General features: G+C 51.1%; 1 protein-coding gene across 2 annotated transcripts in view; it reads right to left on the reverse strand.

Annotated features, from left to right (window-relative positions):
- Positions 1-211: 211 nt before the first annotated feature.
- The window catches only part of FRMPD3 (FERM and PDZ domain containing 3), a 74,635-nt gene continuing 47,671 nt past the window's right edge, over positions 212-27,175 (reverse strand). For both annotated transcript variants that reach the window (XM_035725367.1, XM_035725366.1), the window contains 5 exons: positions 27,047-27,136; positions 24,917-25,096; positions 15,588-15,732; positions 5,768-6,589; positions 212-4,141 (listed from right to left, as the gene is read on the reverse strand). In XM_035725367.1, the coding sequence (XP_035581260.1) occupies positions 1,185-4,141; positions 5,768-6,589; positions 15,588-15,732; positions 24,917-25,096; positions 27,047-27,136 (4,194 nt within the window). In that variant the 3' untranslated portion in view covers positions 212-1,184. The remainder of the gene's footprint in view (positions 4,142-5,767; positions 6,590-15,587; positions 15,733-24,916; positions 25,097-27,046; positions 27,137-27,175) is intronic.

Here is a 27,175-nt window from a genome sequence, read left to right on the forward strand (position 1 = left end):
GAGGGTGGGGGGGGGGAGAGAGAGAGAGAGAGAGAGAGAGAGAGAGAGAGAGGTGCAGGACTGCACCGGGTAAGGCGCTCAGCTTCTTTTCTTAGAGAGACAAATCCACAGGGTCAATACACAGCCAAAAGCATATACTCAGGATTAACATATCACGCTAGCTTCCAGAAGTTTAAGATATAGTCATCAACACCCCCCACCCCTACCCCCATCCCCCCTCCCCCCACCCCCCATCCCCAATCCGTAGCTAAGTCAAACTCCTAAGGACAGTCTGTCTGGTAGATGTTGAGAGAGGAACCGCACACCCAGAGCGCCAGCCCCAGGGCTGGGGCGGGCTGGGCTGGGCGGGCTCCAAGGCCTGCGCCGGGTCTCCCCAGGGCAGACGTTTATCACCAGGTACCTTACCCAGAACGAATGGGGTGATCCCAGATGCTTGCTCCCTAGTGGACTGAGCCACCCTGCCCATCAGTGAAGGACAGGGCACTTTGGGGATGGCTGGTGTGGAGCTACTGGGCCTGGGGGTGAGAACTCCCCAGGCCGCCAGCCTGTGGGGCCGTGGCCGCAGACAGCCCTGCGTGGTGGCTGTTCTCCGCAGACCTGCCACCTGGGCACAGACCCTCTAGGTGGCTTCTGCTGCATGAGTGTGAGCCCAGGGTGGGTGGGCACAGCTGGGCTGAGTGCCCTTCCCCCCCCCCCCCCGCCCGCCGGGTGCTGTGCCCTGGTGCTACGGCTTACAGCTCCGTGGCGGCGGGGGGGGGGGGCAGATGCCAGGGGGAGCTCAAGGCCTGTGGGCCTGCCTGCTTCAGGCCCCGGCTCCCCTGGCCCCCAAAAATGGAGCAGGAAGGTGAGCCTGATGTCACCTGTCAGCCCTAAAGAAGAGATAAAATCCAGCTCTGCGGCAGGCAGGCAGGCAGGCGCAGTGACGAGGGGCCTTGGCCCTCACAGTGACGACCAGAGGCCGGGGAAGGGGCGAGGCTACCCAGGGTGGCAGGCGTCGGGAGCCGTCGGGGATGGCCTCAATCCGGGGAGTTCCCATTCCCTGGCGACTGAAGGCCCTCGGACCCCGACTGGCCTGGCAGACACGCACACTCACCACAAGTTGCAAAGACCACAAAGCTCAAACCTGGGGCCGTGGTTGGGAGCAGGGCGCGGGGGGCGGGGGGAGGCAGGCCTGGGCGGGTGCCCTACTTGATGAGGGTTTTTAAGGAGCGGGTGAATGTGCTCATAACAGTCGCTGGAGTCGGGGAGCCCGGGGGGTGCCCTGAGGCCGCCCCGACAGCTGCCGCGGCGGCCGGCTGCTGCTGTTGCTGGTTAAGGTTCCGGGTGGTGGACTCCTCAGCGGCACGCAGTAGGAAGGTGTAGTTCCTCACCACCTCTTCGACCTTGGCCAGCAGCTCTTGGCGCTGGGCCTCGGAGCGCACGATGAACACCAGCCGCACAAAGGTCTCGATGAGGCTGCTCAGCACCTGGAAGCTGCCCGTGATGGCCGCCAGCATGTGAGTTGGGCTCTTGTCCACGTTGGCCACACGGCGGCAAGAAGCCCGGAGCTCCTTGAACTTGAGAGCCAGCTCGAGCTTGTACTCGGAGATCTGAGAGACATAGGGCTTCGGGGCGCGGGCCTCGGGGCTGGCCACGCACTGGCGCAGGACCGTCAGCAGCTCATTGGTGTCCAGCCTGGCAGCCAGGAACCCGTCGGGCAGGCCGTAGGCGTGGGCCCGCAGGGCATTGATCTTGGCCAGGCTCCCCTCGAAGGTGGACGCACGCAGGTCGATCTCCTGGGTGCGGGAGGCCTCGGGGCTGCTGCCGCTGCAGGTGGCGGCATCCAGCACCTGCAGGGTCCTGCTCACCACGGGCACCACCTGCTCGTCCAGCTTCATGCCGGGCAGAATCTTCATGGGGATGGAGTAGGAAAGCTCGTCCTTGCCGTCGCTGGCGTCATCCGCCATGTCGCACTTGCGGTAGTAGAAGCAGTAGCGGATGGAGCAGCATCTGCCACTCTCACTGTCCTCGTCCAGATCGGCGGGCTTCCGGTACACCTCTTCTGGCAGCGAGAACACTGCCATCTGTCTGGGGCCTTTGGTCTCAGGGGCAACCTGGACGTATGAGGGGTCTCCCAGGGTCGGCGACTCCAGGGACTTGGTTTTGGGACCCAAGCCTAGGGGGAGGCCTGCCTCTACCTCCTTGGCCTCCCTGGGCAGCATGCCCAGGGGTGGGTGTGGGTAGATGTCTGAGGTCAGCGAGGCCCTGTCACCCTGGTCCAGTTCACTGATACTGTAGCGGCGCATCAGCTTCCGGTAGTTGGGAGCTCCAAGACACTCCCCCCCTGAGGCACACGTGGTCAGGCAGGAAACGCCGCTCTCGGGGTCCGATCGGCACTCCCGGGATTCCAGGCTGGTGGAGCGGAGGCGCCCTACGTTGGTGGGGCTGCTGAGGCTCAGGCCCGCGCCGGCCTCCGGCTGCCTCTGGGTCGGGGGGACCCTGTCCCTCTCCTGGCCCCGGAGGCTGGGCACGGGCGTCTGGGGGGCCTGAGGGCGGCCCCCCCGGCAGATGCGCTTGCAGTCACAGCTGCGCCTCTGCTCCCGGGACATGCCTGGCCCCTGCTGCACCGGGCTGCTACGAAGCTGGCAGCTGCAGCGGCCGCCCGGCGCGGGGGGCTGCAGGTACTCGGTGCCCGGCAGCTCCCCCTGGCTGGGGGGCTTCAGAAGTTCCTCGAGGAACTCTAGCTCATACTGCTTCACCTTCTGCAGCTGGGCCTGCCGCTCATCGGTCTCCTTCTTCTGGCGGGTCGGGAAGGTGGCAGAGAATAAATTGCGTAGTCGGAAGGGCCCTCGGGAGGATTTGGGCTTCGCGGGGCCTTCAGAGGCCGAGTGCGCTCCATCCAGGGTTGTCTCAAGCTTCCTGGAGGGCATGGTGCTCACCTGCCGGCTGGCTGCCTGGGGCCTCAGCGGGCTCTGGCCTCGCGGCTGGCAGCTGGGGCTCTGTAGAGCCATGGAGTAGCTGGCTCGGGGCACCAGGCTGGTCTCCTCGATCTTGCTGCTCTGGGGCATGCTCTCCAGCTGCCCCTTCTCCCCCTGGCCGGAGACGGCGCCCTGCTTGTGCAGGGCGGGCTTAGCCCCCTCTGGCCCGGCCTTGCCTGCCACCTCCCCCATAGACGGCTTGCTCAGGGACTCTCGACTCGCTCGTGCAAGATAGCTTTTAGGAGGGAAACTTGGCCCAGGCAGCCGGTTCTCTTGTGGGGAGACGTGCAGGCTGTCGGCCCGGCTGCCTGTGGGCGCTCTGGAGCCAGAGGAGTCCTCTGGGCTCAGTGGCTGCTGGGAATTCCGTGAGGTCTCTGGAGCACCGGGGCTCATTTTGAACTTCAGATTCTTACTGGCACTGCCGCTCATCATGCTAACTTCTGATCTTCCCATGCTGACCTCAGGCCTCCCCATGCTGGCCTCCAGCCTTCTCTCCCCACTGCTGGGAGGGTTCACTATGGCCCCGCTAGGGGCAGGTAGGCTCTTAGGGTGAACCACCTGCTGGAGGGCGGCTGAGATGATCGCTGGGGTCACGCTGCCCTTCGGGTCCAGGATAAGCTTGGGGCTCAACCTGACTTCTTTGGGCAGGTTCTCCCTTAGCTCAGAGACCTGGTCTTCACTGAGGGATGGTGTGGCTGCCCTCAGTGACATCTCCAGGCCTGCCCTCGTGTGGCCAGGCCCTTTGTCCTCAGGAACTGGGGACAGCAGGCTCAGATTCTTCTGTTCACTAAGCTGTGGGGACAATGCTGGGTGCACGGCCAGGGCGTATGCTCGCTCTCGCTGTGGTGGCTGGGATTCTGACGGGGGCAGCTTCCTCCGAGCGCCAGGCGGGCCAGGACTCTGGCCTGTGACAGCTGGCTGCAGGGCCGGGTTGGGATCTGGGCGCCCAAGAGAGTAAGGGGCCGTGAGCACAGCCTGGGCCGCGCAGCTCTGGATCCGGAAGGGCAGATCCTTGCGAGCCAGGAGGCTCTCCTTGTTGAGGTGCTGGGCCAGGAAGTAGGTGGTGTTCTGGTGCTGCTTCATGGCAGACATCATCTCTGACATGTCTGTGAGCTCTGAAGAGTTGGTTTCGTGGCCTGAGTCCAGCGATGATTCAGGGGTGATTGTGGCCAGCACAATCAGACCTGGAGGGACAGGGAGAGGGGCTTGCTGCACTTACTCCAATCAAGTCCTTTCGCCAGCCTTATGTAGAAAGTTTATGGGGTGGGGCAAGGGCAGCCAGCAGTATTTGAAGCCAGGGAGAAAGGCCAGTCGGTCAGTCCTGGGACCGGCCAGGAGGAGGGGCAGGCAGGGGGGAGGTAATGGGGCTGAAGGCGGGAGGAGGGAGGGGAGGAGCGGAGGGAGGCAAGCTGGCAGAGAGCTCCTGAAGGGCGGGAATCCGAAAAAGAAACAAAAGAGGCGCGGAGGAGATCTACTGGGCAGTTTGAAGGCAAATTAACATGCATGGTGCATGCAGAACGACATGCTAATCATCACTATTTTTAGACTCAATAGCGAGGAAATGTTTGTCAATTGTCCTGAAGAGGCCTGGCAGGGAGAGGCCCCTCTCTATCTGGCTGGGCCTGCCTACAGCTGAGGCCCTTGTGCCTGAGCTTGTCCTCTCTCTGGCGACCACGGGGCGGGTGGCGGGGGGCTCTCACTAGCCAGGGAGCAGCTAGTGCTGGGCGCTCCAGACTCTGAGCAAAGAGAAATGCTGGCCCCAGGGGGCTAAACACATGCGGGTTGCCCACCACCAAGGATGCCCTTGCGTACAGAAAAGGGAGGGGCTGGGACTCTCCCTGGTCAGCCAGGCTGCCTCTGACCCCAAGCTCTTCCTCTTCTCTGTCCACATGTCCCTCCTACCTCACACGCTTTCTCAGACACCTTCTTCCCGTTCCTTTTCTGTTGCCATAGCGTTTACCTGTTCTTTTTAAGGTGTATGTGTATGGAGGTATGTGTCGTGAATAGGGGTGCAGCCTGACACGCGTGCTTGGCTACACGATGGGTGTATGTGTGTCTGTAACGGGGAACAGCATGTGCATCGTATGGCTGTCCCACCAAATAATAACTACTACTAGCTACTACTTACGATCAATACTAATAGCTTTACTCCTGACTATGTGCTAGGCAGTGCTTTGCATGAATGATCTCGTTTTGTGCTCACAGCAAGCCTCCGTGATATGACTACTGTTGTCAGACCCACTGAAAAAGACAAAAGTGAGGCTCAGAGAGGGTTAAGTGCCTTGCTGAAGGTCACAATGCAAGTGAGTGAAGAAGCCAGGATTTGGGTGCATCTGACTGGGAGCCCATGCTCTCAGGCAAGGTAAGGACCTCAGCCCTGAGCAGTGATGGCTCCTGGCTCCCCTGATCCCAGGTCACTAGGTGGTTAGTTGGTTGTTTTGTTTTTTTCTTCCAGTCATGTGCATGCTGGAGGTTCTTTGCCTGTCTTCTAGATCTCTCACAATTTTGCTCTGATCCTCCATCCTGGCCTGGCTCCGTGGCTGTTCATGGCCCCAGTCCCTGGGGTCCACCTGCAAGACATTTCCAGAGATGGAATGGTGAGAGCCAGGGCTGGAGCTGCAGCTGAGCAGCCGGGCCCTGATGCAACGTTGTTGATCCCCTGACCCTATCTGAGCTACCTCTGGCCATCCACTGCCCTGGCACACCACAGTGACTTTGACCTCTGCCCGGGAAGAAGCAATATCACCCCCTGGCCCTGCCTGGCCAGAAGAAGGAAGGGGAGGCAAGAGGGAGGATGAATGGGCTGTTACCTGCAGTCTGTGGGGGTGGGGGGTGCGGTCCATCCTCTGAGGCTGCCAGGGCTTCCAGAGCCTGCAGAGTGGACACCAGGGCATCATCTAGCTCCTGGGCATGATCTCGGACTGTCCGGGGCTGCACACTGTCGATCAGTGTCACTGGAATCTCATCATACAGGAGCCCACGCAGGTGGCGTCCTTGTTCGTGGCTCTGGGCCGCCCGGCGCTTGGGGTCATCCTCATCGGAACTGTTGTCTCGGAAACCGGGCGGGGGGGCAGCAATGGCAGGCAACAGCGAAGTGCTCTCATCTTCCTCCTCCTCCTCCTCTTCGCTCCCAGGTGGTGGCAGGGACATCAAGTCTACCATATTGTCACGAGAGGAGCCGGGCCTCCCACCTTTTCGAGGGCCCAGCTGCTCCTGGAGTTTGGCTTTGCAAGAGTCACAGTAGAAATTCAGGGCTTCGGCCCCAAGGGAATTGTCCAAGGTGTAGGACCGGGCCCTGCTGGCGCAAGGCTCATGGTCGAGGCTGGCTGCGTCAAAGTCATCGGGGATCACGTCGTAACCTTGGCCAGAGCTTTTGGACGTGGGGTCAGACTTGGTCCGGGGCCTGGTCTCCTCAAAGAAGATTAAGTTCTCGTTGACATCCGTCCGGCTTTCCTGTTCCTTCCTTTGTTCCCGCATGTGGAGGTAGCAAAAGCTGACAAGCTCAGAGTCGGCAGGCGGGGGCGTGCAGCGGCTCGACTTCCTGGGGCTGGTGCCCATGCTGCCCACATAACTACTCTCCTTTTTCCCCAGGTGGCCCCCAGGGACAGGGCGGTGGGCGCTGTGCATGTAATCTAAACCCAGAAAGAGAATCAACAGATGAGCCCTGGCGCCGAAGACCGTGGCTGAGCTCCCTTGGCGTTTCTGGTGTGCCACCGGATGGCAGGTACTGACAGAGAGCAATACCTGGCCCTAGAGGTTAGGGGAAGGGGCAGCTATGTTGCTGCCAACCCTTAAAATTGAGTTAGGAGAACAGCCCCATGGGAAACCGCATGGGGTGATGGGGGAGGGGCTGAGCACCTTGGCATCTGGGTACAGCTGGGCTCTCCCCCAGGTATGTCTGGTCTGAAAGTCAGCTGTCCACATACTTCAAAAAAAAAATGTGAAATTTGTTTTTATGTCCCCCTTGGAACTGGCCCTGCACCCCCTCCCCCATCCCCACCTTTCTCAGAGCCTTTCCAACCCCCAGTGCTCTGTTACTCTTGGGTTCTGTTGGATCTCTTCTAGCAAAAGGAAATAAATCTGACCAGTTACTCAGGCCTTGGTGGGAAAATGCAGAACAGGCCACATATGGTGGGTGTCTGAAAATTCGCATTTCAAAGAGGACTGTCATGGATCTACCCTAGAAGAATAAAGCGCTACTAGTAGCATTCTGGGCATCTGAATGTGTAAAGTATATGGGAAGTAGGCTGGGATCTGCGTATGTGGGAGGAGGGTGGGGGGAGCATTCTTCCAATTCCTCACATCTCATTATTTCTCTGTGTTCGTGCAGGGCCAGCCTGCCTGCTACACAATGTTCTAGTCAACAGCTTTTTAATGATGGTAGGTGTGTACATCTGAGAATTAGCCATAGCAAATGAAATGCTTTCTCTCTAAATGGCTTCTCTCTCATAGACTGTTTTGGGGGCCCTTCCCCTTGTCATCTGGGAGAATATACTCAGACAAGACCAGTTCATTTTGCTAGCAGCAGACAGAGTGACAGACGGCAAGTAAGCACTAACGTAGGTTAAGGTCATCATACACGATCCCATTTAATCTTCACCACAAGCCAATGAGGTTGGTGCAGTCACTATCCCCATTTTGCAGAGGGAGAAACTGATCCATTCGGTTATGTGACTTATCCAAGGTCACATAAGTCATAAATGGCGGCCTGGATTTGATCCCAGGTTTGAGGGACTACAAAGCCCATGTTTTTAATGAGTACCCTATCGTTCATCATGGCAGTCAAGATGCTAGAAAACAAAACTTCAAAATGCCTTTCGATTTCCAGTTTGATGGGGTCAGTGTGTCAGTGTTGCTTCTCACTAGAGCTTCCAACCATCACAAAAGCATGGTGCTGGCACTTCACAACAGTGCCCCAAAATACACGAAGCAGAAACTGACTGAATCAAAAGGAGAAATACACACAATTCAACGGCACTAATTGGACACTTCAATAACCTACTTTCAATAATGGACAGAACAACTAAACAGAAGATAAACAAGGAGATAAACTAAAGGACCTGAACAACTATGAACTAGGTAGACACTAAGTAGTCACAAAAGCCTATAGAACATGCCACCTACCAACAGCAGAATATACATTCTTCTCAAGGGCATCTGGAACGTTCTCTAAGATAGACGATATAGTAGGTCGTAAAATGAGCCTCAATAAATTTAAAAGAAGTGAAATCATACCAAATATGTGGTTTTTTTGAGCACAATGGAATTAGAAATCAATAAACAAAGAAATTTGGGGAACTCACAAGTATGTGGAAATTAAATCAAACATCTCTAAATAACCAATGGTTCAGAGAAGAAATCACAAGGGAAATTAGAAAATATTTTGAGATGAATGAAAATGAAGATACAATATACACAAACTTATGGGGTCTAGCTAAATTAGTGTTTAGAGACAAATTTATAGCTATAAACACATACATTAAAAAGGAAGAGATTTCACGTCAATAACCTAACCTTCCACCTTAAGAGACTTGAAAAAGAGGACCAAACTAAACCCAAAGCAAGCAGAAGAGAAGAAATAGTAAAGTATAGAGGACAGAAAAACAATAGAAAATCAATGAAACTAAAAGTTCGTTCTTTTTTTTTTTTGAGAGAGAGAGAAAGAGCGCACATGTGCCTGTGAGTGGGGGGAGGGGCAGAGGGAGAGGGAGATGGAGAGAGAAAATTGCAAGGAGGCTCCATGCTCAGTGTGGAGCCTGGTGCGGGGCTCAATCTCACGACCCTGAGATCATGACCTGAGCTCAAATCAAGAGTTGGACGCTCAACTAACTGAGCCACCCAGGTGCCCCAAAAGTTGGTTATTTGAAAAGATCAATAAAATTGACAAACATATAGCTGTAGAGACCAAGCCAAAAAAAAAAAAAAAAAGAGAGAAGATTCAAATTTCTAAAATCAGGAATGAAAGAAGGACCATCACTACTGACTCTACAGATATGGACTTGATTATAAGGGATTATTATAAATAAGCTTATGCTAAAAAACACTAGATAACCTTGATGAAATGGACAAATACCTAGAAATATATGATCAAAACTGACTCAAGAAGATAGAAAACCTGAATAGGCCGATAGCAAGAAAGAAACTGAATTAGTAATTAACAGTACCCACCCCGCCCCCACTAAAAATAAAACTCAGGTCCAAATGGCTTCACTGGTGAATTGTGCCAAATGCTCAAAGCACTGAAACAAATCGATTCTTCACAAACCCTTCCAAAAAACAGAAGAGGAGGGAACGCTTCACAACTCATTCTATAAGGTCAGTATTACCCTGGCTCCAAAACCAAACAAAACATCACAAGAAAACTACAGGGCAATATTTCTTATAAATATAGATACAAAGTTCCTCAACAAAATACTAGCAATCTGAATCCAGGAACATATAAAAAGTATTATACACCAAATGGGATTTATTACACGAACGCAAGTTTGGTTTAAACATCCAAAAATCAATTAATGTAATACACCATGTTAATAGAATGGTGGACAAGAAAACCACATGATCATCTCAATAGACTCGGAAAAATAATTTGGCAAAAGCCACCACCCTTTCAGGATAAAACTCAAAAAGTTAGAAATAAAAGGGAACTTTCTGAATATGATAAAGATTATCTATGAAAACCCATAGCAAACATACCTGATGGTGAAAGACTGAAAACTTTCCTCCTAACGTCATGAAAAAGCCCAGGATTTCTTTTCTTAACACTTCTATTCAACACCGTACTAGAAGGTCTAACCAGGACAATTAGACAATAAAATGAAATATAAGGCATCCAGATTGGAAAGGGAAGTAAAACTATCTCTACGTGCAGATGACATGATCTTGTACAGAAAAAAAATCCCAAGGAATCCACAAATAAATTATTCGAGCTAATAAGCTCAGCAAGGTTGCACAGTAAAGGACAATACAAAAATTAACTGCATTGTTATACAGTACCAACGAACAATCTGCTAATGAAATTAGGAAACATTGTATTTACAATAGCCCCAAAAGGAATAAAATACTTAGATATAAATTCAACAAAAGAAGTACAAGACTTGTACAATGGAAGCTATCCAGAAGCATTTCTGAAAGAAATTAAGGAAGATTTAAACAAATAAAAAGACATGCTGTATTAAGGGAATGGAAGATCCAGTCTTGTGTGTCTTCTATTCCAACATGGCAGTATTTCCCAAATTGATCTACAGATTCAACAACAGTCCTTATCAGAATCCCAACTGACTTTGTAATAATTGACAAGGTAATTCAAAAATCCATATGGAATCCCAAAGGACACGGAAGAACCAGAACAATCTTAAAAAAGAACAAAGTAGGAGGACCCACACTTTCTGATTGCAAAACTTAATACAAAGCAATGGTAATCAAGACGGTGTGGTACTGACTTAAGGATAGACGCATAGGTCAAAGGAATACAATTGAGAGTCCAGAAAATAAACCCTCATGTTTATGCTCAAAGAGCCCAATTTAAAAATGGGCAAAGGATTTGAATAGACAGTTCATGAAAGAAGATATACAAATGCCCAATAAGCACATGCAAAGATGTTCAACACCATCAGCTATGAGGAGGCAAATCGAAACCATAAGATACCGGTTCACATCCACTACAATGGATGTTCCAAAAAAAAAAAAAAGAAAGAAAGAAAGAAAGAAAGATGGACAATAACAAGTATTGGTGAGGTTACGGTGAAATTGAATCCTTCGGCATTGCTGATGGTAATGTAAAATGGTGCACTCCTTGGGAAACAGTTTGGCAGTTTCTCAAAGTAAAACATAGAGTTACCATTTGACTAGCAGTTCCGATCTAGTTGTATACCAAAGAGAAATGAAACCTGCCTCCACAAACACTTGTACATAAAGGTTTATAACGTGATTATTCATAATAGCCACAAGGTAGAAACAACACAACTGTCCATCAACTGATGAATGGATGAACGGAAGGCGGTCTGTCTGTACAATGGAATATTATTTGGCCATAAAAAGAAATGAGGTAGTGATGTATGCTACAATGTGGAGGACCCTTGAAAACGCTTTGCTAAATGAAAAAAAAAAAGGCAAGCCACAAAAAGACTGTATATTGTATGGTTCCATTTATCCAAAATGTCCAGGATAGGCAAAGCATGCATGAACAGAACAGAAACCCAGTTCATGCATGGTTGCTTAGGGTTGGGTGGTCACTAGAAGGGAACTAGGGAATAAGTGCTAATGGGTACAGAGTTTGTTTTAGGAGGAGTAAAAAGGTTCTAAAATTAAATTGTGGCAATGATTGCACAGTCCTGTAAATATATTAAATATACTCAAAAATGCTGAGTTGTTGGGGCGCCTGGGTGGCTCTGTCGATTAAACATCTGCCTTCGGCTCAGGTCATGATCCCAGGGTCCTGGGATGGAGCCCCATGGCAGGCTCCTTGCTTGGTGGATAGTCTGCTTCTCCCTCTCCCTCTGCTGCTCTCCCCTGCTTGTGTGTGCCCTTGCTCTCTCTATCAAATAAAAAAATAAAATCTTTAAAAAAATGCTGAGTTGTAAACTTTAAATGGGTAAATTTTCTAGCTTTAAAATTATATCTCAATAAGGCTGTTTCTTTAAGGGGCGCCTGGGTGGTTCAGTCGATTAAGCATCTGACTCTTGGTTTTGGCTCAGGTCATGATTTCGGGGTGGTGGGATTGAGCCCTGTGTCAGGCCCACGCTCAGCGCAGAGTCTGCTTTAGATTCTCTTTCCCTCCCCCTCTGCACCTCCCCCCACTCGTGCTCCCTCTCTCTAAATAAGGAAAGAAGTAAAATCTTTAAAAAGCTGTTTAAGAAAAAAAGCACAGCACTGGGCACCAAGTGAACTCTCAATCATTATAAATAAGAGGCAAAAATGTGCCCTGCACTTGAAAGAACTTTATGGGGTTTATCTTACATAATTCTATCAAATCTCTCCTGACGTAGGTACTATTATCGCCAGTTTACAGATGAAGCAACCGGGACTCCGTTTATGGAATTTGTTCATGATCACACAGCTAAAGACATGGTCTCTACCTTCAGATTCCAAGCCCTTGCTGTTTTCCATAGACCGGTTGCCCCTTTCAATATGGAGTCAACGTAATTAGGTCGAATGGGTTCAATTCAGGCCTTAGTGGCTGTATCTAGATCTAGGATACTTTGGATCAGCTGGGGGAATATTACGTCACGACCCTCTGAGCCTCAGTGAAGAAGTGCTCTAGGGCAGTGCTAACCCAGGAGCGCAAACTATCAGTTCTGGAGGTTTCTATCCTCAGGCACTGTCCACAGGTTGGGGTCACGCACCAGGTGCTAACTACCTACGAGACAGCTGAACGGTCAGCCCAGCCAGCCTGGCAATGAGCTGCCATCGGAGGTGGCTCCCGGGGGCATGTCCAATAAGCAGGTGGTGGCTCCTCTCAGACGAGGGCTGGAGGTCTAAGGATGGCTCCCCTCCCTGCAAGGTGGGAACATTTCCGAACAGCAGGCTGACAAGGCCAGGTGAGGCACAGCCCACCACTTGGTACTGTGATTTCCAGATCCGAGGAGCAGTACAGTGCTGTGCGGAGGAGAAAATATGTCTGGAAAAGCCCAAATCTCCTCCAGACATAAGGTTAGAAATGCAAGGAGAGCCAGGTGCACTGGGCTGATGGCTGGAACAGTATGTCTCTCAGATTGCAAATCTGCTGTAAATTGCTCATCAGCTTTCCCCAAGGGGGATGTCTTAGCCTAGCTCTCTCTACTCAGCCACTCAGAAGACTGACTTTCAAAAAAATGCTTGCAAAGAACAGGATGGTGATCCCATTAGAGTTATGTTAAAAAATACATGCAGTGTGTGTACACACACACACACAAACACACACACACACACACACACACAGAGTCAGTGCAACACTGAGTCAACCAGCTTTCTATTAGCTGGCTTTGCCGTATTCTACAGTCTGATGATCAAGACTGGTCAGAGGGACGACCTAGAGGCCTTCAGGGGCCCTCAAGTTCTTTCTGAATCATCAAAAAAGCACCTAGTATGTTCAGTCAAGCTTGAGTACTCTTGTGTGCTGCTGGGATTTAACTACATGAAAATGGACGAGCCACGCATGGGATATACAGTAGCCATTAACCAGAATATTCAATTCACCAGACCAAGCTGTTTCCTAACCATGGGAGAAAATCAGTGAGTTCTTCTGACTGTGGCCCCCACTGGGGCCCCCAAAGCCTTCTTTTCCTGGATTTCCCCCCACGATACTGGAGAGAGATGGCAGCTGAGCATGGAGTTGGGCTAGCTGGCAGTTGCTGTGGGACAAGAATATAGAGCCCGACAGAGAGATCAGGCCCTTAAGTGGGCTGGAGCTTTGGCCCTGAGGACAAAACCCAGAGGAGGCTGGCAGGATGCCTGTTCCCTATAGATCTTTGCTAAACAACAACTGGGCACTGGGGCTTCTTTTCTGGGATGGAAGTTGCGGGTGGGACCCATGGAGGAAATGTATCTCAGCTTTGTACCAGGAACTGATGGCCCCACACTGTGACCTGGGTAGAGGGCTCCCCAGTGTGCTTCTTGCAGTGCCCCTGTCCATTTCTTGGGGCCATGGGGTCAGATGTACACGCCAGCCCCCAATCAGCAGGGCTATAACGCTTACCACACCCCACCCACCAAGGGCACTTAGTGGTTGCCATCGAGCCAGCAGCTAACAGTTCAAAAGGCCAAGTACTGGGCCCAGGCATGGACCCACATCCCTGGGGAGGAGAAGCAGAACAAACAAGGGGAACACCACAGTGGTCCTTCTGGCTCCTGCACCGAAACAGGCCCTGGGCTAAAGGCAGCCGAGCCACTGTCACTCTGCAGGCCCCAAGGAGGACATTCAAGAATCAGGGAGGGGCTCTGAAGCCATGCCTGGCATTTATAGAAGCCTTCTTTCCAGGCTGCAATACCTTCAAGAGAATCCCATGAAACTGATTTACCTCTGGAGAAGCAACAGGGATGCAACCCCGGGTGTGTTCAGTGAGACCAAAGGGAAACAGGAAGTCTGTGCCCTCGATTGGTGCCATTATCCCCACAGAGAGATATATACTTGAGAGCACTGACCGGGGTGCTGATGGGATGACAGAACCCTCTGGAAGGTAGGTGGGACTACAGAGCCATCTCTGGGGCCTCCCGAAAGCAGACACCCCCCGCCCTCAAAGAGCCCTCACTTCCACATCTGGTTCTCGGCTGGGCTCCAGGCTCCTTCTTCTGCCTTTCCTTCTCCCTTTCTCTCTCCCTATCCTGCTCAGTAAAAGGCATCATTGACTTGGCTGTGATGACAGAGAGGAACAGAGGGGACAATGACAAAGCTAACACAGGCTTGGCTGTCACTTGGCCATCCAAGCTTAGTAAGTTTGGAGCTATTCACCTGGGGACGTGTGGCAACTCAGCCTCCTGGCTTCTTTCTATTTCTAGTCAGTTCCTTTGCTTCTCTATGTAGAGCCTCTGTCTATGCCTCGGGGCCACCTGTCCTTTGGGCCACTTGTCCTCTCCCCAGTCTATGTTTGGTAGATTACCTTCTATGTCCTGTGGACAATGTTAGGAGATGTACACATGGGCTTGTCATGATGTTTGTGATGAAGAGACAATGAGGTGACAGGGTGTGTGGGGTTACACGGCTCTCTGGGAGCTGGGGTAGCCATTGGGAGTGTGCTTCGGCTCTCAAACTCCTCCATCCAGATCAGATGTGATCACACTGCAGCTTTGAAGAGAGAAGAAATGGCCGAGCTGCCAGGCAAGTGGAGGGCGAGGCTTTGGCAGGTGAGGAGGGCGACTGCGGGGTAGGAAGTCTCAGCTTCTGCCATGACGTGTGGGTGCTGGGTTGGAGGGGGCATTTCCTGTATGTACGTGAGCCTTAGGTCTAATATGTGAAGCCCCTGCTCTTCAGGTCTCCTGCTTTGGTTCGGGGCAGCAGGATCGGGACTGGGCTGATCTTTCCTCAGGCCCCTGCTTGTGCCAGCACCAGGACAGCTCCGAGGGGTGGCTGCACAGAGTTGCCTAAGTGGGAAGCCTCAGGTTGGGGGCCACACTTGACCTCGTTCTTGGTGGTCATCCTCTCATATCTCTAAGCCTCCCACTGGACTATACTCTGCGCCTGCACAATCTTTCCTATATCAGGTTTCCACAGCCTCTTAACTTCAGGCAGCTCTGTCAATCCCCGTTATGATGAACAAGAGAAAGATTTTATCTTCACTTTCAACCTCCACCTTCCACAAAGCCAGAACGCCCATGCGTCTCTCCTAGATCACTGTATCTTTAAAGCTGTGCCTTAGATCTAATGCAATTCTCTAACTGGTTCTACTCATTGCTTATTTGCTATTCTTATCTTACATTCATTCACTGACTCGATCGTGATGTGTTGTCACAGGCATCCTTTGTGGGACAGGCCCATCTGAAGGCCAGCTGTCTTTCCCACCGGCTTGTGCTGGGTAGGACCCAGCGGTACATCGCTGGCTCCTGGGAAACCGGGGTGCGGGGGGAATGGGGTAAGCACTAAGGCAGCAGAGCTCCTCCCTCCCTGGCTCCAAGGTCCAAAGGGCCTCCGGCATACTGAAAACTGAGGCTGAGCCCTACCTGCCTTGATCATTGGAGGTGGAAGAGGCTGGCTGGCAGGCCTGGAAAAGACCATCTTCCTGGAGTCCAGCAGGAGACGGCAGTACCCTGCGATCAGGCAGGCAAAGTTGGTGGCTTCGGGCCACTCCATCAACAGCACCAGAGGCTGGGGGAGAGACAAGAAGAACCATGAGAATGTGAGGAGGAGGGGAGGAGGTGCACATCCAGGAGGACGACTGTGGGGCACCTGGGTGGCTCAGTCAGTTAAGCATCTGCCTTAGGCTCAGGTCATGATCCCGGGGTCCTGAGATCAAGCCCCACATTGGGCTCCCTGCTCAGTGGGGAGCCTGCTTCTTTCTCTGCCTCTGCCTGTCGCTCCCCACCCCCCTGGCTCGTGCTCTCTTTCTCTCTCTGTCAAATAAATAAAATTCTTTTTTTTAAAAAGAGGCCAACAGTGAAAAGATGCCTTGCAGAGGGACAGGAATCCTACTTTCTGAACCCAAAATCAAGGCGCATGGACTGACAGACCATTTCTTCTGGTTTGAGAGTTTATAGTGAACTCACACCCAGATATCAAAATTAAATCAACCTTTATTTTTTTTAAAGATTTTATTTATTTATTTGAGAGAGAGAGAATGAGAGATAGAGAGCACGAGAGGGAAGAGGGTCAGAGGAAGAAGCAGGCTCCCTGCTGAGCAGGGAGCCCGACGTGGGACTCGATCCCAGGACTCCAGGATCATGACCTGAGCCGAAGGCAGTCGCTTAACCAACTGAGCCACCCAGGCGCCCTTAAATCAACCTTTAATTACACATTTAATGAACTACCTTCACTGAGAAAAGGTTAAAATTATATAATATTGTGGGACTGCTACGTGTTCATTGGGGCCTGGCAGATGTGTGGGCCAGCTGGGAGAGATGGGCTGAATCTGGGAGTTCTGGCTGAACTGGGCAACATCCCTGATAGAAAGTTCCTGAACCCACAAACTATCTCTTGCTCATCTCTATAGCCCTTTCTGCCCAGTACCCAGAATGGCTCCCAGGACATGGACACTCCATGCAACAAAATCCTCACTGTGCCTTCTGGGCCCAGTTCTTTCTGGCCTGCAGCTCTGCTCAGACCTCCGTGCACCCCCTTTCCTAAAGTGTCCTCGAGAAGTTAGTTGGTGTCCCCTGAAACAGTTCCTTGGTCCAATACATGTGTGAAACACTGGGTCAAACAAAGCTATGCAGAGACTTGTACTTACGGGAACTCTCAGACACTTTCACGTATGAATGTGCACTGTGAAATGTTAACGGGGGGGGGGGGGGGCGGTTTAGGATTCCAACGTTTCCAAATTATTTGACCAGAACCATCTATTTTCATAGAAAATCTCATGGTAGTAGGGTTGTAGCTTTTTTTTAAATCTACTTTGGGAAATGCTAGCATACTCTGTTGACTTTTGTTCTTGATCCTCAATCAGTCAAATTAATCCTGGGGTTAGCTGGTTGACTGTTTCAGTGACTTGGCACCGATATACCAAAAAAAGATAGGACCCCCCCCCAAATCAATACCTTTTCAAAAAACCTTCCCAATATCTGTATCGTGATTTTGACAAGGTATGGCTTGACAAGAAGTCTGGGTCAGACTGAAGTCAGCCATGGGAGCATTCCCCCCTGGGACAGGGCAGTGGCCTCCGGAGAAAGACCAATGGAGACTGGCTGAAGAGGGAGCCATGGGGCCATGACTCACCTTGACTTTTGGGGGTTCCCAGACCAGGCATTAAGAGCTAAAAGAATTAGGATGGAATGAATCCCTTCCCTGACCAGTGAAGTAGCTACTGCTACAGTCCAGATGAGACGTGATGAGGGCATCCATAGGGGCAGTAAAAGGAACACTGTGGAAAATTTGGTTGAACTCGGTCACCTGCTAGACTAGTCTTCTTGGCCTGGATCAACACTTGGGGAACAATTCTGAATCCACACCAGCTCACCTTTTAAATACAGTTGCCCAAGTCCCCTTGCTATCTCCCAGGATCCTGACACATAGCTCGGGTTGACTATTTTGTATCATCCAGACAAGGGGCTGGCAAACTTTTTCTGAAAAGGGCTAGGCAGCAAATCCTTTAGGCCTTGTGGGCCGCACACTCTGTAGCAGTAACTCTGCCATCGCAACATGAAAGCAGCCATAGATAATCCGTGAGCTAAACAGTGGGTGTGACGGGGGTCTAAGAAAACCTTATTCACAGAAACAAGCAGAGGGTCAGGTCTGGTTTGATCTAGGAGGGAAGCTTCTTTCCAGCCCAACACAATTGTTTATATTCATTTTCACACCTCTCAGCTTGTTTCATTTGCCAACACTGATCCCCTTCTCCTTTGGAAATTCTTTTCTTCGCTTCTGTTTCCATGAGGTGACACTAGGTTCTGGTTCTGTAGTCCCTGACCATTTCCATCTCTCAGGCTTGCTCTTCTTGTGCAGCCTCCCAAGAATCACCATCCTCAGCCTCTTCCCTCTTGAACTCTTTTCCTACCCCAGGGCTGTGTCTCTATCACACAGGCTTGTGCTGGCCCAAATCCTATCTTGAATTGTTTAGTTATTCTATATCCAATGACACTGCAGGCCACGGTGAGGCCTTTGGATTCCACCCCACAGGCTATGAGTTGATGATACTCCTGTGGAGCTCACTCAATACCATCAGGAAGAAAAGGGACCATCTGTACCCCAAGGAGCCGCTGGCTCCTTTCTCCAGTGAGAAGGGGACCAGGGACGAGATGTTACTTTTGGGTCATTTTTTTAAAGTTTTTATTTTAATTCCAGTTAGTTAACACACCCTTTGGGTCATTATTAAGACGGGGCAGAGGGGGTATTTGTATCTCTAGTGAATGGATGCTTCTCAGTCACAACAGAATGGTCGACCTTGTGTACAGCAAAGGGGAGACAGAAGGGGAATGGGAATGGGGAGGGGGAGAGAGCCTTGCTCCCTTGCCATTAATGGCAGAAGGATACACGGAGGTCTGGGTGTGGACAGCTGCTGCCACCATCACTAGGAGGACCCAAGACTCACCAGGCTTGCGTCAGGAGCATTCGCCGACGTCATGGCCACGCCTACTGCCACTGCTTTACTCCACGCCCTCATTGTCTTCCTCCAATACCAAAACTTCTCAAGGTATGTGTGAATGGGTGACAAGTGGGCTGAGATCTCGAGCCCCTGTTGCCTCTGGCCCCAAGTTGCCTCATCTGTTGATTCTAGTGGGCCATACAAATTGTGGCATTTTTCACAATATGGAAAAGGTGAGGACACACTAACCTCAGGACTCCCGGTAGCTTCCTGATCGGCCTTCCTGCCTCCAGTCTCCACCCACATCACTCCACTCCACCTCCATATTGCTGCCCGAGGTTCTAAAACAAGACTCTCACGTAAAATGCCCAATATCTCATCACCTAAAACCTATTGTCTTCTCATGTCATATAAAGCCTTTAGGACCTGGACTTGACCTACAGCTCCAAGCATATCTCCCACTAGCTTTCCTGTGCCCTCCTCCCATCCCCTGCCCCTCTCCTTGTGCTCTGGCAATGACATAGCATTTCCAGTTTTCCAGAGATGCCGCATTCTTTGACCACTTCATATCTTAACTCACGCTCTTCTCTCTGGCTGAAATGCCCTTGCGGCCCACTCTGCACCCCCCCCCCCAGCAAACTGCTACATGCTGGTGGGACAGCTCGTGGACAACATGACCCTCTGATAGGTAATAGCCATTCATCGCAGAACAGAGATGCCCTCACGGAACTTACAATCTAACAGGAAATAAGACAGAAACCAAATAATCATACAAACGAATATGAGTAGAAGGCGTGATAAGCGCTATGAAGGGAAAATACAGAGAGTTATCAGAACATAGAATGTTCTGGATCAGTGTGTGGGTAGGTGGGTGTGAACGTGTGCTCGTGTGACTAATTTGGTTTTGGAAGCTGGAGAGAGCTTCTCTGAGGAAAGGACCTTGGCTGACGACTAGAATGACATTCCATTTGACCAAAGTACAGGCTGACTGGTTTGACTGACTGATGGACAGATGGACTGGCTTGCTGGCTAAGGAGCAGTCTGATACACTGGTGCCCTGGCTGACAGGCTGACTGCAGGACAGGCAGAATGCCTAAGAGCCTGACACCCTGACTGGTTAGCTGCCTGGCTGGCTGGCTGGCCAATGGACAGATCAGAGGCAGAGTGACTGGCTGGCCGATTGACTGACCTGTTTGACTTTGCTTCAGTTTCCCCTCCTTTTCTCTTACCCTAAATACAGCCTGATGTGGGTAATGAAACAGCACGAAGGCAAAAAATCCTGTGCACAGAGAGGGCCAGGCGCATCCCCAGCTGGCTCAGCCCAGCACATCAGGAGTCTGTCCTCTGCACGCCCACATGGCCAACTGGGGACCCCAGCATGGGCCAAAAGGAACTTGTCAAAGGAACACAGATGTGCTTTTCGTCAGCAGGGGTAAAAATCAAATCAAAGGCAGGCAACCAAAGAGGTTGGGTAGGTTTTCTTAGAAACCTTCAAAGACATTTTATTTTAAATAGGATTTTAGTGATCGTGACGTCTAATGTAATGCTTGTCCCTACAGAAAGCACTAGAGCAATAAAGCTCAAACATGAGAGCAGGAGACACACCGGGCCATGAGAGATCCCTTGGGACATTCCTTTGATGATTTCTTTTCCCCCTTATGTGCTTCTGTGGTAATAGGGTATGGTAATGGCCCAGTGGTGTCTCAGTCCCAGACTGCTATCTCTTGGAGAAAGAGGTTTGCATACTGCCTCACGCTCAATCCACTAAGAGCAAGTAAGCAGAGTGAAAACCGTAACTAAATATGCCCAGGCCATCTTCCAACATTAAAGGATAAACGGGGGATGGGGTTGGAGGCATGGCCATCCATGAGAAAGTAGAGTAGGGATTAATTTGCTATGCCCCAGCCCCATCTCCTTCCTGGGGTGTTCAGAGTGTGTTGGGAGCTCGCAGGCATCCTGCACTCTGGGATGCCAACTAGGGAGGGGACTGGCCTTGGGGTAGCCTCAGTGCACTCTAGCATCTCTGAAAACTGGAAAAAGATGGGACTGCAGGGACAGAGAAGGGCAAGGGTACAAGGCAATGGTCCTTGGGTCCTAGGGAACCAGTACATTTGAGGTCTTGCCTCCACGGCCCTGGGGAAGGCTAACTGGGCATAACCAGCCAATTTGGAAACAAGACAGAATAGCACTTTAAGGCAATGTTTCTCAGGCCAGACACATATTACGATTCCCTGGGAAGCTTGAAAAACCTATATACCCCAGTCTCATCCCCCAACATTCTGGTTTAAATGGTCTGAAAGGAAGGGCCCAGGCAACCGGTAGTTTTTAAATCTCCATACATGATTCTAATGTGCAGTCAGAGCTCTAAGTGAGAAATCTTAGCTTCACCAGGCCCTTCCAGAATATTCCCAGGCCAGTGTGGCATATCTAGGAGGAAATGAGCCCAGTCTGGTGTTTAACTTCTATGCTCTTTGTTAAGGGAATTCAGACATTCTTTCTTCAGGATACCTTATACAATGGCATGCTGGGAAACATTAAACAAGCAGTTCTATGGAGTTCTGATGTGTATTGTTTGCCAATTTCCCACACCCCGCCACCCCCTCAAATCCTTCCCTTTGTTCACATATATGGAGAGAGGCACCACTCAGTAAACACAGATACTGCTGATACGGAGTGCATCCAAGAAGCTTCCTTAATCCCTGAGCCAGAATTAATTTTGCCCTCCTCTGTATCCTGATATGCTCTTGGCACCTCTTCTCTGGCGCCCTCTTTAGGAATGCCATGTATTGGCACACTTCTTTCCTACAGCACAGAGAGCTTCTTGAGGGCAAGAAGCCGTGTTTTTCTTTTCGTTTCATGCTTGTACCTCCCATTGGGTTTAGCCTGCTTCCTAGCAATGCTGAGTCCATACTAAATGACCTTCGGATGGAAGCCTGGATCTTTTTGTTTTTCCTCCCTCAATCTTCCTCTTTTTCTCCCATCACCGTATCATCGATCCTGTCTCTGCTGATTTAGCTGCGAAAAGTATAAATACCATCCTGTCCATTTCATAGGGCACCGCCTTGTAGTGATACACACAGCAGACATCTCTGATTCTAGATGCATCCGATCTAATGTAACAAAACTTGAGGATGAGCAGCACATTTCTCAGTTGAATCCTATCTTTAATGTAGGGGATGAGAGTTTCCTACTCGAAGGAATCTCACGGTTATGTTAGTTTCCTGTTGCTTCTGTAACAAATCAACACAAATTTAGTGGCTTAAACATACACATCTGTTCTCTTACACTTCTGGAGGTCAGAAGTCTGACTCGAGCGTCACTGGGCTAAAATCAAGGATAGACAGGGCTGCTTCCCTTCTGCAGGCCACCCACATTCCTTGACTCATGGCCCCTTCCTCCCTCTTCGAGGCACACAAGGTCAGGCAGAGTCCTCATCTCCCATTACTTTGACCTTCTCTTCTACCTCCCTCTTCTACTTATAAGGACCCTTGTGATGACACCAGGCTCACCTGGATAATCCAGGATACTCTCCCTATCTTAAGGTTAGCTGATTAATTCCATCTGCAACCCTAATTTTCCTCTGCCATATCACATGGCATCTTTACGGGTTCTGGGGATCAGGGCACAGGTATCTTTGGGAGGGGCCACTATTCTGCCTAGCAGAAACATTCTCATGCAAAATGGATAATTCTCCTGTGGTTTTTCATATGCACCGTATCTCCTCCTTCAAGTGGGCATACCAGAACTATCTACCACCTGGCGGTTGCATCGCCTACCTAACCATGTGCTGTTTCCCACTCAGCAGAGTGCAACCTTCTCCTGCCCCCTCCATTCACCAATGCCATGTCCCGTTTGTCCCGTAACGCAGTCTCTCACCTCTCCACCCACCCGCAATTTGGACCCTCTGTGTGCTGTGTGCATAGCCCTGGTCTTCAGTGTACCCAGGATCCAGGCAGCAGGCAGTAAGGGTTAGCTATAATAAGACATGTGTGTTGTGTGTGCAAGAGGGGAACGTGTGTGGGCATTCACATGCACGCGCTTGGTGAGTCTGTATGTTTCACACAGGCTCTTTCTCCTGACCACTGCTGTCCCTCCAGCTCAGGCCATGCCCTTGTCACTTTGCCTTTGCACTAGGGCCACGATCCCCTCCTCGCCTCCCTGGCTTCACACTAGCCTTGCCTTCGAAGCTTTTAGCCAGCTTGTTCTGCCTACCCTCAATCTCTCCAATCTTCTTTCTCGTTATTTTCCTCTCCAGCCAAGCAACTATGCTTATCGACCTGCACATATGGCTTGCTTATTTCCGTGCTTGCTCTCTGCCTGTGAACACAATCCCACTTCTCTCTGCTAATCTGTGCCTATCACTTCAAGATCCAGCTTAAAACATGCTCTTGTGGGAAGCCAGTTCTGGTTAACCCCTTCCCGTTCTTTGGTTCCATGTTCTGTACCATACTCACCTGCAAAATTTACTTCATGTTAACTTTTCTTCATTGCTGTTTTGCTTTTCAAAAAATAACAGGTCTCATTTGTTTAGTACTTACTATGTATCAGTCAGCATGCTAAGACCTTTTGCCTACATTTTCTCATTTAATCCTGAACAACCACCTTTTGAGATAGGCGTTCCATTGCGCAGTTGAGGAAATCAGTGTTCAGAGAGGTTAAGTCCCTTTTTCAAGGCCACTCAGCTAGGAAGTGGTAGAACTGGGACTTGAACCTGAACTGTCTGATTCCAGAGCTCCATACATGTTCTGATGTTGTGTTATTAAGGCAGGTTGTGTGTCTTTGTGAGTCTAGCCTCCCCAGTAAGACTGTGGTCTCTCCTGGGCAGCATTCATGCCCACACCTGTGGCTGGATCACCCCTAGAAATGAGAATAGTGCTCCTCACTCAGTCAGTACCCACCGACCCTGCTCAGCTTGGTTCCTCCCAGAGCTCTGGACACAGAGGTCAGTGGTTCCCAAATCTAGCTATACTATAGAATCACTTGGGGAACTGAAAAGTAAATAAATCCTGACGCCCAGGCCGCAGCCTGACCTATTCGATCACAACCTCTGGAAACAGGACCCAGGCATCTGCATTTTTAAGACGCTCTCAAGGAAATTCTATTGGGCAGCGAGTGCTGACACTCACTCGTACAACATAGAAGAAGAGTCCTCCAGAAAGTTTTTTCCCTGTTTTAAACCCTTTTTATTTCTCAGGAAGCCACATCTACCCTGCATGTCTTCTTGTCTTTCCTCTCCCTTCCCTGTCCACCTGGCTTTTTACCCAGCAACATCTGCGGAGGGCAGCGATCATTGGTTGAGGTAGTGGCCACAAGCCTATTAGATATCAGCCCCAGGCGGGTTCCTAAACCAATGGGAATACTGGGAATCACAGGTGGAAAAATTAACGTATTAAAGCTTTCTGGGTTTCACAAAGACAAAAATAAATAATTTGCTCTTTTAGAAACAGCGAACACTCCATCTCTTAATCTGCTAACAACATCTCCCCCTGGGAAAGCCTTTAAGAAAGGAAAATTGCACCTCCTCTAATAGCTTCTGCCAGCGGGCAAGCAAGCCTGCTTCCCCCCCCCCCCCCACCCCGCGCTCCCGCCACCCCCGCACTGGTTACTGAGTGTTCAACAGGAGAGCCAGGGAGGGGGTGGCTGACCGTGGCTGTCAGACTCTGCACGGGTAACAGGTGCTTGCCAGTCTGAAGGAGCCAATCTATGGGAAAGGCTCTAAGATTCTGGAAGAGCTGGACTCTGGGAGGTAAAATGTGGACTGGGTCCTGCCTGTTCCCCGTCTCCCCAGGCCTCCTTGGGTCCGTCCACATGTTCAGGCACCCCCTCCTCCATGATTCCAAGTGTGTATGCCTATGGCAGGGCTCCCCAACTGGTGTGCGCATATCCCTTCAGCCTCTGGGTTGGCCAGACAGAGCCTGGGGAGGCCGAAGTCTCTGGGGCTGGACCATTTATCCCATTGTTCTGCATGAATGTCATTTTCTGTGTGTGCTGTGACACAAGAAAGATCCGGAAGCCATAGCCTGGGGGCAACTCCAAGTTCAATTGCCCCGCCCTCTGCTGAAGACCTCCTGTGGTTTGATCTGATACTTCTTAGCCTTGCCCAGCACTGGCTGACCTTAATATGTGGCCAAGACAGCATGTCCCACAGGGCCGATAAAGGAAAAAAAGATGAGCCCAAAGGGGTCCAGGGTCTGAACCACTTCAGAATCACTGACCCTCACTGGAAAGGCTCAAACTCTCTTTCTCGAGTTTGCTCCTTCCTCTGTTCCTAAGGCCTGTCCCTGGAGAGTAGTAGCTCCTCAAAGCTGGGCTTACCTTGGCATCCATGATGCTGGTCTCCACCCGGGCCACGCCCTGGTTCTCCCGGAACAGCTGGATCTTACTGATCTTGCTGAACTCGGACAGCACAGTGGTGAGGTTGGTTTTGAGGTCAATAACATGGCTGATGCCGTGACGGGGTCCCACCAGGAGAGTGGTGGCTGACTGCTTCTCGTCCTGGGCCCCAAGTGTGGCGGGCAGCATTCACGGAAAGAAGGGCAGAGGCAGGAAGAAATAGAAAACAGGCATTGAACTGCTTCTGCTGGGAGGTCTGGAAACAACAAGGGCTTAGTGCCAGGGCAGGGGGACAACCGTGAGGGGAAAAGGGTCTGGGATGCTCCTGTTCCCAGGGTAGGCCCCGGGTCACTGGTCTCAGTGGACACCTTAGCCTCAGCAACAGGCTGAGCGAGGTGGGCAGTGGCAGGGCTAGCTCTAGCAAAATCATGACGTAGGGGACGTTTCTGTTTTAAAGCTCTGCAGCATCCTTTTCCCACCAAGCCCCAGGAACTTTCCATTTGTTGCTGCGGGTCACTCGGTGACCCCCAGTGCTCTGCCTGAACAGGTGGCACCTTGTGTCTGGTCTTTGCTTCCTCGGGCCCAAGAGCCACTGAAACTTGCACTCCTCACCTGGTGCCAAAAGCTAAACAGTCACTCTGCCTCAGGTGTTGGGAGCTGATTGGGTGCTTAAGAGCAGGGTCGGGGAATCCCGACATTTGCTCTTTGACAAAAGAGCAGTCTTTTTTGTTTTTTTTGTTTTTTTTTAGTATTTATTTTATTTTTAAAAGATTTTATTTATTTATTTGCCAGAGAGAGAGAGAGAGAACAAGCAGGGGGAGCTGCAGGCAGAGGGAGAAGGAGACTCCCCGCTGAGCAGGGAGCCCAATGCGGGACTTGATCCCAGGACCCTGGGATCGTGATCCGAGCCAAAGGCAGCTGCTGAACTGACTAAGCCACCCTGGCATCCCTGAAAAACAGCAGTCTTAACCCCAAGGAATGGCCTATTGGAATGTCAGCCCTGGCGGCGGGGGGGGGGGGGGGGGGGGGGGGGGGGCAGTGCGTGGGGGTGGAGGGAGGGGAGTAGGCTTTCAGGGATCTGCAAGTCCCACTATGTAAATACCTCCCTCTGCTCCTGGTGGTCCCGATTCCCTTAAGTGGCCCAACAGGCTCCTGAGCACCATCAAGCCTGAGCCCTCTGCTGGCCCATTTCCTGGCATTCGCATCTCCCCAAGGAACCTCTGTGGGTCTGCTATAGACACTTTGCTAAGCGGCTTCCCATCAGTGTGCCCCAGGAGCATGACAGCGTGTTCCCCAGAGCATGACAAGCACCTGGATCCAGTCAGCAAGACGATTTGAATCTCCTTTCACTGTGGCTCACTAGGGTGAACTAGCCTGGGGCACGGTTTAGGGGGATCAGCTGTGCACTGTCAGGGAGGGGTGTTACTACAGTGGAGGCCCTGGGCAGGAAGGGGGGAGTAGGCAGACTCAGAAAGCCTGGGGTGGGGGTGGGGGGCTGCAGGGGTAGGGGGAAAGCCAATGAGGTAGGGCAGGGGTTGGCAAACTCTGGCTCACGGGCCAAATCGGGTCCAACACCAGCATTTATATGGCCCACACTCTGAGAATGATTTTTACATTTCTAAATGGTTGGAAAAAATTCAAAAGAACCATATTTTGCGACATGTGAAAATCACACGAAATTCAAATTTCCGTGTCCATAAATAAAGAGATACTGGAATACGGCCACGCTCATTTGTTTCTGCATTGTCTATGGCTGTTCTCATGCTATAATGGCGCTAAATAGTTGTGACAGAGACCCGCGTGGCCTGCAAAGCCTAACATATGTACCATCTAGCTCTTTATGCAACAGGTTTGCTGACCCCTGAAATCAAGGAAAGGGGACCCAGAAGGCTCATGGAGGGATACTGAAAACAAATATGGCCTCCTACTTGACCATTTTACCAGAGGCGGGACTGGAGCACCATGGGAAGGGAAAGGGAGAAAGAGGAAGGTCTTTAGAAATATTTGCTGACAGAGAATGCCACCCTAAAGCTCTAGTGGAGTCCCTCCTGCCCTCCACCCAAGCCCAAGTGCACACAAGGGACTCCCTCCCCCACCACGGCCCTCACTGACCAGGCCCACAGTGTTGAACAAAACGCCCGTGAATGTTGGAAGTTCATTCAGAATCCGAAGATACTGGAGCTTTGCCTGAATTGCAGAGCCCTGTGGAAACAACCCATGCACACACGTGAGAAGCCTGAG

This window comes from Zalophus californianus, chromosome X, assembly GCF_009762305.2.
Source record: "Zalophus californianus isolate mZalCal1 chromosome X, mZalCal1.pri.v2, whole genome shotgun sequence".
Classification (NCBI taxonomy): Eukaryota; Metazoa; Chordata; class Mammalia; order Carnivora; family Otariidae; genus Zalophus; species Zalophus californianus.